This window comes from Martes martes, assembly GCF_963455335.1.
Source record: "Martes martes genome assembly, chromosome: 12".
Lineage (NCBI taxonomy): Eukaryota > Metazoa > Chordata > Mammalia > Carnivora > Mustelidae > Martes > Martes martes.
The window spans coordinates 90,247,531-90,260,402 of NC_137900.1; the positions used below are offsets into that span (position 1 = coordinate 90,247,531).

Below are 12,872 nucleotides of genomic sequence, written 5' to 3' on the forward strand. Positions count from 1 at the left end.
TTAGAGCAAATGGGGGCGCCTGGGTGGCTCAGTGGGTTAGGCCTCTGCCTTCGGCTCAAGTCATGGTCTCAGGGTCCTGGGATCAAGCCCCCCCCCGCATTGGGCTCTCTGCTCGACGGGGAGCCTGCTTCCCTTCCTCTCTCTCTGCCTGCCTCTCTGCCAACTCGTGATCTCTCTCTGTCAAATGGGTAGGTTAAATCTTTAAAAAAAAAAAAAAGTTTAGAGCAAATGACTCTGCAGGTGGTAAGGGGCCAACTTTAATGAGCTTCAGTAAAAGGCAGCCTCGACCTATTATACAACATAGGACCAACGAAGCAAACCCAGTTAGAGTCATGGGAAATAGTTTAACTGAAACTACAGAAGTAAAAGGAGGAGAATTTCCACAAGTCCCACCAGGCCTGGGCCCGCCCCCTCGCATCTGAGCCCGCCCAGCCCGCTGCTCCTTTGTGGGTACCCACCGTCCGTCCGCTTCCCCTGAGGCCACATCTCCCCTGCAGCCCTCCCTCCCCCTGCACTCCCTGCCCCCTGACTTTGCTCCCCTTCCTTCCTTCCCATGTGAGTCACTTTCCAACTCCATACATTTGTTATTATGCTTATTACTGTTCATCGTCCTGTCCTCGGTCTCTTCCTACTTCAATGGAAACTCTGGAAGGAAGCTCTTCGGGCTCAAGCTCTTTTGTTAACTTGGCATCTCCCCAGGGGCAGGACACTACGTGGCACACAGCAGATGCTCAGTAAATATCTGAGATGAATAAATGCTCTTACAACAAACAAACTGTAATGTCCGCCTTTACCAAATTCCTTTCTTTCTTTTTTTAATTTTTATTTATTTATTTGACAGAGATCACAAGTAGGCAGAGAGGCAGGCGGAGAGAGGAGGAAGCAGGCTCCCCGCTGAGCAGAGAGCCCGATGCGGGGCTCGATCCCAGGACCCCGGGATCATGACCTGAGCTGAAGGCAGAGGCTTTAACCCACTGAGCCACCCAGGCGCCCCACCAAATTCCTTTCTTGACCTCATGGCTATACCTCCAGCTACTGCCCCATCTCTCGGCAAAACGTTTCCAAAGACTTGTCGAGATTCATTACCTCCGATTCTCCAGCTCCTGTCTCTCCTCATAGGTCTCCCCAGATGTTTAACTTTATTCGTTTTTTCAAGGAACCAACTTTTGGATTTGCTGATCCTTTTTGTTGAGTGTGTATGTTTTTCTGTGTCATTAATTTACTCTCTTTTCTTGCTTCTGTTTTCTTGGGTTCAATCTGCTGTGTTTTTTCTAACTTCTTGAGATAGACACTCAGCTCACTGATGTTTAGTGTTTTTTGTTTTTAATACATATGGAAAGCTATAAAGTTCCCTTTGTGAGTGTTGCCTCAGTGACAGCTCAGTGATGTGTGGAATGTGGGTTCAGGTTCAGCTCTGCTCCGATATCTTCCAATGTCTTTTTTTCTTTTATTGTGCTTTTTCTTTTTTTTTTTTTAAACATATAATGTATTATTTGTTTCAGGGGTACAGGTCTGTGTTTTCAATGTGTCTCATGATTTCTTCTTTAGTCTCTGAGTTATCTAGAGCTACATTTCTTAATTTCTAAATGTTTGCTATTGGTACCCAACTTTACTGCAGGCTTCGGAGAACACACCTTGAATGGTGTCTAGCCTTGGATGTTTGTTGAGATCTGCTTTGTAAAAACAGGATATGCTCAGGTTGTTGGAAATGTTCTATGTGTGCTTGAAAAGAATGTGCACCATGAAATTATTGGATAGACGTGTCTGAGGTCGATTCTGTCAATTATATTATTTAAGTATTCTGTCCTGAAAACGACCGATGCTGGCAAGGATGTAGAGAAAGGGGAACCCTCTTCATTGTTGGTGGGAATGCAAACTGGTGCAGCCACTCTGGAAAACAACATGGAGGTTCCTCAAAAAAGCTGAAAATAGAGGGGCACCTGGGTGGCTCAGTGGGTTAAAGCCTCTGCCTTCAGCTCAGGTCATGATCCCAGGGTCCTGGGATTGAGCCCCACATCAGGCTCTCTGCTCAGCAGCGAGCCTGCTTCCCTTCCTCTCTCTCTGCCTGCCTCTCTGCCTACCTGTGATCTCTGTCTGTCAAATTAAATTAAAAAAAAAAAAAAAGCTGAAAATAGAGCTACCTTACAACCCAGCAATTGCACTACTGGGTATTTACCCCAAAGATACAAATGTAGTGATTCAAGGGGGCACATGCACCCGCATGTTTATAGCAGCAATGTCCACAACAGCTAAACTATGGAAAGAACCTAGATGTCCACCAACAGATGAATGGATAAAGAAAATGTGGTCTAGATATACAATGGAGTACTATGCATCCATCAAAAGAAATGAAATCTTGCCATTTGTAACGACGTGGATGGAACTAGAGGGTATTATGCTGAATGAAATAAGTCAATCAGAGAAAGAAAATTATCATATGATCTCCCTGATATGATGAATTTGAGAGGCAACATGTGAGGTTTGGGGGGAAGGGAAGGAAAAAATGAAACAAGATGGGATCAGGAGGGAGACAAACCATAAGAGACTTAATCTCACAAAACAAACTGAGGGTTGCCAGGGTGGGTATGGAGAGGGTGGTTGGGTTATGGACATTAGGGAGGGTATGTGCTATGGTGGGTGCTGTGAAGTGTGTAAACCTGGCAATTCAAAGACCTGTACCCCTGGGGCAAATAATATGTTAATAAAAAAATTTAAAATTAAAAAAAAAAATTCTATCCTGAATCTGTTAATCTGTTCTACCAGTCACTCAGAGAACTGCATTAAAAATCTCTTCCAAGGGACGCCTGGGTGGCTCAGTTGGTTAAGCAGCTGCCTTCGGCTCAGGTCATGATCCCAGCGTCCTAGGATCGAGTCCCACATCGGGCTCCTTGCTCGGCAGGGAGCCTGCTTCTCCCTCTGCCTCTGCCTGCCACTCTGTCTACTTGTGCTCACTCTCGCTCCTCTCTCTCTCTGACAAAGAAATAAAAAAAAAATAAAAATAAAAAAAATATTAAAAAAAAAATCTCTTCCAACAACGATGTGTTTGTATTTCTTGTACATACTCATGTCAAAGGGTTAACAGTATAACCTTTTCTATGTTTTGAGATCATACAGTCCTACAGCTTTAAACGGAGCTGTTTGTTCCTTGAAACATTTAATGTTATGAAGTTGACCTTCTTAAGCTGAATAGTTTGAGGGGTTTTTTTGGCCTGAAAGTCAGTCTTCTTCTGGCTGCCACTGGCCAACCAGTATCTTTTCCCATTCTCTTATTTGCAACCTTTTTATACCTATATGTTGGGGTTTTTTTTTTTTAATACCTTATGAGTTAGCTGTGCCTTTTATAGGCTGTGGATTTGGGGTTGTTGTAGTTTTGTCTAGTCTGAAAATCTAATTGGGACATGTAGTCTGTTGACCCTGAACATACTCATTTTATTTTACAGATTCTATGTGCCAGGCATTGGTCCAAGTACCTCCCATACACGGGCACGTTTAATCCTATTAACTTCCTTTTTAAGATGAGGAAACAGAGGTAAGGTTAAGAGGTTAAGATCAAGAAGAGGTTAAGAAGCTTGTCCAGGGGCGCCTGGGTGGCTCAGTGGGTTAAAGCCTCTGCCTTAGGCTCAGGTCATGATCTCAGGGTCCTGGGATCGAGCCCCGCATCGGGCTCTCTGCTCAGTGGGGAGCCTGCTTCCTCCTCTCTCCCTGCCTGCCTCTCTGCCTACTTGTGACCTCTGTCTGTCAAATAAATAAATAAAATCTTAAAAATAAATAAATAAAACTACCACTTTCATACTAAACTCTACTACTGCCTAATTGATTTTGTTTGTTGGCTTTTTGCATGATCAAATTTTATTTTATTTATTTTCTTTTACTTTTTCACATTACCAAATTTTAACTCCAGCTCTGCCACAACGAAATTTATGTAGAATCCCTCTTTGGCCTGTTTACAAGCCACAAAACCTCAAGTTATCTTTCAGAAAATCTCAAATAGATGAATGATTCCCCGACTCACTCAGTGAGAATTTATAAGGCGAGAGACAACATATAAAGTGGTTTTTCCATCAGGATCACTAGCAAGTAGCCCCTAAGTGACAGCAAAGACCTATGGGCTACAAATGTGGGGAGGGAAGCGCAAATGAAGAGATTATCAACTCTTTTTGTCTTATTTTTCGCATATATACCATCCTGGGATAAACTCACAGGACGGCTCAGAAAACTGGGAACCCCTGCCACGCGATCCTGATGCAGGAACTTCTCAAGAGTGGGAAAACATGACCCCGCTGGCAGCTGGTGGTGTGTGTAATACGACATAATGTAATTGTTTTCTAGACACTATCAGTACGCTCTATAACAAGGTAGAGAGACACGAGAACCTCTAGGAAGGCTGACTGTCACTTATCCTCAAACAGGAAGACAAGGACATTTTAGACCCAAAGCTAGAATGTGGGGCAAGGGAGGGGGGTGGGACTCACGCCACGCTCCTCTTTCTCATTTGTACAAAAAACTCAGCTACATCCTTATGATTAAAAGAAAAGAGGGTGGGGGATGGGCGGAACAGGTGAATGGGACGAAGGGGACACTTATCGCAATGAGCCCCGAGTCACGCACAGAAACGCTGGGTCACCGTAGCGTCCACCTGAAACTAACAGAGCACTGGATGTTAACTGTCCTGGAAATAAAATTTAAAACTTGAAAAGAAATAAAAGTAAAAAGAAAGAAGTATGGAAATACAGAGGAAGAAAAAACCAGATAACCAAACGTATTTTGTTCCCCAAACTCAGAGTAAAACCTATTTGTTAAAAGAATTCTCCCGCTCTGCAATGAAGCCATCCGGTAGACCCTCCGTGAAACAAACAAACAAACAACAACGAAAGCCCACACAACTGAAATCATCGCTCTTCTTGACGCTAATTTGGGATTTCCCATCGTCCACACTCAACCTGAATCTCGTAATACGTCGCATCGCTCCACTCTACCTCTGATCCATTTCCTTCTGAATTTCTTTATTTAATTCATCGACTTTCTGCTGCAGCTTCTTCCTTCTCTGCTCGGGCGGGAGGTTGCTGAAATCCTCAGGCGTGGCACCCTGCGGACACAAACAGGCCTGAGCCCGCGCTCGTCCCTGACACGCCCGCACGACGCAGCCCCCAGACACCGGGGGTGCCGAGGTCCGCGTGTGTTTTCATCACCGAAAGGGACGCTCTTTCCCAGGACACCCAGCTGAGACGGAAGATCGATGCGTGCAGACTGCAGAGAAGTCCCACACACCGGCTCGGGGGCCAGGTTTGCCCGCCAAACCACCTCGGCCAAGGCAAGGAGCAACGCTGCAGGAGGAGGGAGGGGAGAAAACATTCCGACCCCCGCAAGATTCGGTGAAGACCCCATTCTGAGGCAGATCCTTCCCTTGACCGACAGTGTTGGCGGCAACACTGGAGTGTGAAGGACGTCTGAGGTGTCTGCCCCCTTCCTACAACACAGGGACAAGTGCCCCCACCCACGGTCTCGTGTGGAACGCACCGCTTTACTCCCTACTCGGGGTCTTCCTCCCCACCCCTCCCCACCCCTGAGGCCCAAACTTTCCATCCCCACCAAGTGACAGATGGGACGTCTGGTTCCTCAGAGGATGTGGGGGGAAAGGCCATTAAGACATCTATCCTCCCCCTCTCCCCGCCCCCCGCCCCCCGCACTCTCCCCTCCGCTGCCTCCAAAAGTCGGGTCACTCCTTATGACATCTGTAGGGGGACCCCAGAAAATCCACATAGAATGGGCTCCCCGACCCCCACACCAACTTCCCAGCATCCGAAAGCCATGCCAGCTGTTTCCAATCCAGCCGAAGGAGACTATTTTGATACCTCGAGCCCCTTTCAGAAACAATTAGGATCTTTCCTCGGTGCGGACGGTCTCGGTAGAAAACCCCAACAACAGCGAGCTTCCAGACTCTTCCAGATGCTTACGAGTCAGGAGCTTCGGCTAAAGCTGTCGGGGGATCAAGTGCCTTTGATCCCACGAAGCGATTTGCATAAACAAAGAGAAATGGATTCAATCGCCAGGGATGAGCCAAGGAATTTAAAAAGAGATTTTTACTTTAGAGCCAATGAAACAGGCTGGCTGGGGCGCAGGGGGCGGAAAGGAGAGGACCGGGTAACGTAATTCCAAAATCGAGCTGAATTGGCCAAGCAGCCGACATGATGCTGGTGACCCCGGCTCCCTGGCTGCGCGGGACCGAGCGCCGGGGCTGCTGTGCCGGGAGGTGTGATGCAACCGCGCTAACCGCGAGGCCACGCACGCACCTTCCGGCTGATGTTTAGACTCATGTGTGTGCGCGTGCCCGCGTGTGTTAGAGAGAGAGAGAGAGAGAGAGAGGGAGGAGTGAAACCAGAACACAAGTGGCTAGTCCGTCACGGCAAGCCAAGCAAGTTCAGTTGCCTCTGAAGCGAAAATGACCCAAACTCGTCTTTCCGCACAGAAATCAATCAGGCTGCTCGTTCCTGTCCCCAGGCGATTCTCGGGTTGGAGCACACGCAACCTCGATCGTGCGCTTTTCACTTCGCTCAGCTCCAGCACCGAGCCCGGAGGCACAACACCTTGTGTTCCTGCTGAGGTTACTTAAATCACATCAGCCTGTTTTCTAAAATTGAGGGGATGGTTTTGTTTTGTTTTGTTTTGTTTTTGGCGCCGGAATGCCATGAAACAAAAGGCGCGCTGCTTCGGAAGCCAGGAAAGGCAGGGAGGGCGCCAATGTTCATTCATTAATAGTTACTAAGCCGAACTGCGGGCTAAGGGTCCCAAAGAATTTTTCCTACAAAGAATGCAAAAGTTCTCATCTCTGCGCTCGTGAATACGGCGGCCACACACGGCTCCTGAGCCTTTGAAACGCGGCCAGGGCAACCGTGGAACTGAATTCTACATTTTTATTGGATTTTAATTAACAAAAATTTGAGTAGGCTCACGTGACGGACGGCCAGCATATGGGACTCAGGGGTAGACTGTGAGCAGGTGTAAGGTTTGCAGGGGTGTATAAACACTTGTGACTTATGAACAGATCCCTTACACAGCAAAAAAAAATTAAATAATTAAACTAAAAAAAAATTAAATAAATTAAACTAAAAAAAATTAAATAATAAAGGAATGAATTAGGTCCCCTTTGATAGGTATTCTATGTTTCTGTATTGTTATTTAGAAACCAATCTCGTGAACTGTGCCTCAGACAAACTTTGTATTGCCTTTGGAGGCTGAGGTCACGGCTTCTTCTAGATCCGAAGGAGTGTCAGGCGTCTGGAAGTACCTTGAAAGGCCATTAAGGCTTGAATGACTTTAAGCAATACTCTGACCTATGATTCGTTTTGCAACGAAGGAATTTATATTTCCAGCTTTGAGTCAGAGTAGACTTTCTGAAATCTTTGTTGTGGTCCAGTTTGGAAAGAGACTGGCCCCACGGGTGGCACTGGTTTTGCAAGACGGGGTCAACAGCGTGTAGGGATATTTTAAGTGGCTGAGGCTCTAGTTGGACCTTGTTTTACACACTTCTGGAATCAAACGCTTGCTCTGAGCCTCTCCCCACAGGAGCACAAGCTACAAGCACAAGAAGCGTAAGCGGCTTCTTTGGAGTTCACACCTTTTTCACTCCAGGCATCTTTGGGCAACGTTTCCCTTCTTTACTGGCTTCCAAGTAATGGTATAAAGCAACGGTTCCATACCAGTTTGGTCAAATGATTTCTATCTCAGGCAGAAAGACTCCCTAATTTTATTAATACTGTTATCTTTTGCTTCCAGCGCCTCGGCAAAAGAAAAAATACAGACAGGGCAAGGAAGAAACCCCAGTACCTGAGAGACTCCTACTTAATTGACCCAGTTCCTCCCAAATTCATGCTGCCGCCCAAAGCAGTTCATTGAAACATTTAGAGTGTTTTCCTTCTCGTAGAGACCTTAATTAAGGACTCGTCTGGGGATTTTATTTCAGTTTAAGAAATGTTCCATTTAACGAGATATTCGTTTTCTCTGGGGTTGGGTTAGTTGCCAAATACTGAGTCAGGCTGAAAAAAATTCTGGAAATCCACATGTATATGTATGCATGTACACACATACAAATGTGTAGATAAGGACCACCAGAAACTCTTATCCCGCATCATCAACAGCAATGCATAAAGTAGCTGACCTCATTCCTGGGTGAATTGTTACAATGTATCATTGTCCATAATTTTAAGACATTCTCAGCTGTGGTGTTTAGAATACTATGTAACTTACAGATTTCTGAAGTATAGTTAGGGGTTACAGAGTTAAGGAGTTTCTTTTAATAAATTTAATGATTAGTCTGTTTACTAGGGCTATGCGATTAGGTAGGAACAACACAGGACACTAAATAAATTATTTTAGAAAGGCTTAGGAGGCTCTTTTCACTGTCCATAAAGTCATCTTGTGATTTCTTAAATCAGCTACGCATAAGGCACCCACATATTTATGTAGCGACTTAAAGATCCCATGGGTTGCAATTCTCCCAGGCTGCCTTGGACCTGAGTTTGAGACTGGCACCATTCCTGCACGTCTCCTTCAGGCTCACCGAGATTTTCACCTGCTTCTGTGGCTCCCAGGGAGAACATCTTTAGCTGTTAAATTTACTTTTACTCCAAATGATCCATAAATGAACTCCCCAATATCCAATATGTGTATTTCTGGTCACATTTAAATAAAGTTTATTAATATCTGCCATCCTCTTAAGGCCCCAGTAAGAAAGGAAACCAAATCATGAGTTAAGCGTTAATTTTCTTAGCAACTTGAAAAGATTAAGATCGCCCCTAGTAGATTTTGGACCTTTGGATTGCACAGGTCTAACGGAGAAACACCAACGAAAGCATACGCGAGAGAAACATACACCCAGAAAACCTGATTAGATTTGGGACATGCATAGAAGAATTGTGCTTACCAGCTTGAGAGAAAGCTTCATGTAAAAATTGAAGAGGTAACAGGGGAAAAAAGAGAGAAAGAGACAACACATCAGAAGAAGAGGAATTCGGTCAGTTGCACCGTATTAACATAACACATAAATTCACCTGTCGCTTGTGAAAATGACTTGCGGTGGATCTGTGCAAACGTTCACAAGAGGGTCTGGCCCCTGCCAAAACCTTCCTTTCGCTGCCACGTTGCCAGAGCAAAAAAATAAACATAGAAAAGGAGAGTTTCTGTTCACAGCTCTGTGTGGGTCACACCGGCCTGGTTAGAAGCTAAAATAAGTTTGCAGTTGGTGACACATGCTGATAATAAAAGACAAAAATAATCACATAGCCTTTTGTTCACCACATTTCACATGGAAAGTTTTACTCACAGGGGGGAGCTGAAGAGCAGTGACTTCCGCAACGTACAAGTTATGTATTTATTTATCTTAAGGAACTCTAATAAACGTGAAGACTGTCCTTTCTCAAAGGCACGAGGGCAAACTCTTGAGTGGGTGAAAGGGTAACCGGGGGCTGGAAGTTGCTCTAGGAAACCATCTGCAGGATCCAGAAAGCCTCTCTGCACCAGGCGGGAGGCAGGACGATGCCCTCGCATCGCTCACCAACCCCTGCACCGTGGAAGGTGTGTTCAGAGGCTCACATACACTCTGAGCCCTACCCACGGGGGTTACAAAGCACCTGGAGAGCTAACCGGACTAGCTGCCCCAAGAGTTACTGTTAGGAAACAGCCAGTTATCTCAACTACCCAGGGGCACTCCTTGCTCTGCATTTCCTGACCATTATCAGGAGGTAGCAGGTGCAATTTTGCTGGGCCTGGAGATTAGCAAAGGTAGAATGATTACTGGACACAAAACAGATTAAAAGGCATCTCCAAATTATTAAAAAAAAATAAAGAAAGAAAGAAACATTTGGCTCTTCGTTAACAGGTGAGACATACTCTATGGCCAGGAAGCAGTGTTTTGAGAGCATGGTGCAAGGTTTAACTTAGCTGTCGTCAATCCTAAAAGCTCAGGCAGCTGCAGCTGGATCAAAAATATGTTGGAGACCAAGGACCAAAGAACGAGCCCTTTGATTTTAAATTGGGAGTGCGGGGCGTTAAAAAATTCCTTAACCAGGTTTAAAAAATCTTATTCTTAAGATGAACTAAAAATGGACACTTCTTTTCAAATAGGCATTAAGCTTTGAAAGAAATCGTCCCTATGGGGGAAAAGACTTTAAGAGGCAGCGAGACAAAACTTTTGGGAGAACAAGGCTGCAGGTACAGGCGCGCTCCTGACTCTCCCTGGGGCCCCTCCTGTGAGCTTTAGCACAGATCGGCTGATCACATCTTGAGTTCTTTACAGACAACACTCAGGGTGCACAGCGGAAAACTTGGCAAATATCTTCCCGGCAAAGCACGCTACCCCCTACAAATGTTTTCTCACACAGGATCGTCTAAACGTGGCAAATTCGAAGACCTGACGTTTGAACTCTGTACACTACCTGTTCTCTCTTTGGCTACTTCCGTTACTTACACGAGCATATCAATTATATGTTCTTTCTTAAGCATTCCAAAAGAAGAATTCTAACATCGAAACTAACAGCACAGGAATGATTACCACTTCATAATAAAAACGAGTCGTTAGGATCGAAAATAAATCTAAGTACCCATAGGAAGTCCTGGATTTTCAAGACAAACGCAGTTTTCTGAAGTGGACAGTGATGGGCCCTCTACAAGAAGCACCATCACGGGGTGTGGTATCCTCGTAACGATCAGACACCGGTTTTCGGTCTTAAGCTGTAAGCCAGCCAGTTAGATCACTTAACATGGGAAACCGAAGCCTTTGAGAAAATACTTGTAAAGACTGCATTAGGTGCACTGCGAGACATCCGAGGAACTAGAAAGCGGTCAGTTTCAGGCAACAAGTATGGAGCCTTGGGAGCCACACATGTCAATAACACATGAGGGGACACAGAGCCAGCGGGTCCATGTGTTACTGCACGGCCACAGGTACGAACCTCAAGTACGAAGAAAGGGGACAGTGAAAATAAGTATAGAAGTAACGGTTGAATTACGGTCCGTGGAAAGTCACGGGACTACTCTGTGACGTTGCCCACACCCCGATGATTGTTTTGGTTCCCCAAGCTTCATGGCATGATCCCCCCCTACGGATGCATCTCTTTCACACGGGGCGGGGGACCCTCGCATGATCTACACGACCGCCGTCTGTAAGAGTGTCCTCCTGGGACTACGCTCTGCGGCTGCGGTTATGGGTGAGATTCTGCCCTAGAATCACACCCGTGGACATCTTCTCAGACGGCAGTCACGATCCGTGAAGCGCGGGCAGAGCCAAGCTCCGTCCACTGCCATTTTGGGGAAGCCTGGTTGTTCTTGGGAAGTTGGTTCCTTTTTCCCACCCGAGCTTTCCAGATGAAGTAACTTGGGGCTGACTTTATAGTAATGACTAGGCCCTTCCCGTGTCCAGGTCTCCCAGGGGAGAATTTCGTTGCCGGGTCCCCAGTCTTGGTGCTGTCCGAGGGGTTAGTACCTGAGCCATGACTCAATGCCCTGGCCGTCACAGGTCAACTTACAACATAGTCCCTAGCTTCAAAAGCATACGTGGGTTTCCCTATCGTCCTCTTCATGAGTTCTTTGTGAAAACAGAAAGACTGAGTCTGCCAATAATCAGCAAGAGAACAAGATAAAATGAATAAAATTAAAGTGACCATAAAATTGTAACATCTGACAAACAATCAGTAAGGATTTTCCAAACCTTTTGATCAACTTCGATGGGATTTTTTCCATGCCATGAACTCTAACACATGGGGGGAAATGGGCCCGTATTTTAGATACAGAAGGCCCTTGTCGAGACCAGAAAGAAAAACCTTAATTTAAGACAACAAAATTACATTTGTAAATTGCAAGCAGAGACCACACTGTCTCGTTTCATTTTTCCTTGTCTTTGGTAAAGATGAAGAAATGGTTACGAAAGCTCGGTGGCATACTTTAGAAATGTTCAGTGAAACAAGATTTTCTTACAGATGCCAATGATTCACAACAAAAAAAAAAAACATTTTATCCTGGTTCATTATTTAGACACAAAATCAGCTATGCTAAGAAGTGTCTGCATAGGAGTCCCACATTCGGATAATAGGAACAAAGGACTGAAATCTGGATCTGAAAGCTGTAAAACACAATAAATTAAAAGATGTGTTAAAAATCACAGATCTGTTATTCTAGGACACTTTTCCTATCTTTGGCACAACAGTCTTAAAGTTCAAAATGAGGCATAAAGGAAACAGAAGGACAGTATCATTTTCATCAAGGGCCCTGCAATCCTTGTACCTCCTGTGTTGAGATTGTTTTAAAATGAAATGTATTTCCCCAAAATTCAGATTTATTTTTCATTTTTGAACTTCCTAATTTTACTTCTGTGATGCATTTCCTTTTTCTTTTCTTTTTTTTTCTTTCTTTCTTTCTTTCTTTTTTGTTCACTTCTACTTCCTGAAGGAAGGGACCTCCAACCTGACCCTCACTGAGAACAGGCTGACCCCAAATGAAGGAAGCAGAAATATGTTTCTATTTATTCACTAATTCTTCTAGAATGTGTACGTGTGTGTTAACTCTTGGGAAAACAAAGCATGGAGAAAAAAAAAATTTTTTTAACCGAGTTTTTGCTGAGCACAGATTTAAAGAGTAAGCAATAAAATTCATTTGCTCATTTACAATTTTTAAAAGAGGGATTTTCCTCTAAATCATCATAATAACCCATTTCTCATCCCTCCCCCCCTTTTTTAAAGGGGTATATTTTTCCTAGCCATCTCTCCCGTATACTTATTGATTACTGACATTCTTTGGTCTTTTCCCAAACATTTAGAGAACATCATGAAATACAGATTCGGAAAACCATTTGCAACCAACACACTGTGGTGGTGTTGAGGGAA

General features: G+C 44.8%; 1 protein-coding gene across 13 annotated transcripts in view; it reads right to left on the bottom strand.

Annotated features, from left to right (window-relative positions):
• The window catches only part of FNBP1 (formin binding protein 1), a 135,159-nt gene that overhangs the window by 5,174 nt on the left and 117,113 nt on the right, over nucleotides 1–12,872 (bottom strand). For 5 of the 13 annotated variants that reach the window (XM_080819819.1, XM_080819818.1, XM_080819827.1 and 2 more), the window contains one exon: nucleotides 4,977–5,086. In XM_080819819.1, coding sequence (XP_080675945.1) covers nucleotides 4,977–5,086 — 110 coding nt within the window. Of the gene's footprint in view, nucleotides 1–4,976; nucleotides 5,105–8,920; nucleotides 8,936–11,519; nucleotides 11,604–12,872 lie in introns of all 13 variants that reach the window. The other 8 variants (XM_080819817.1, XM_080819828.1, XM_080819826.1 and 5 more) reach the window with 3 other exon arrangements.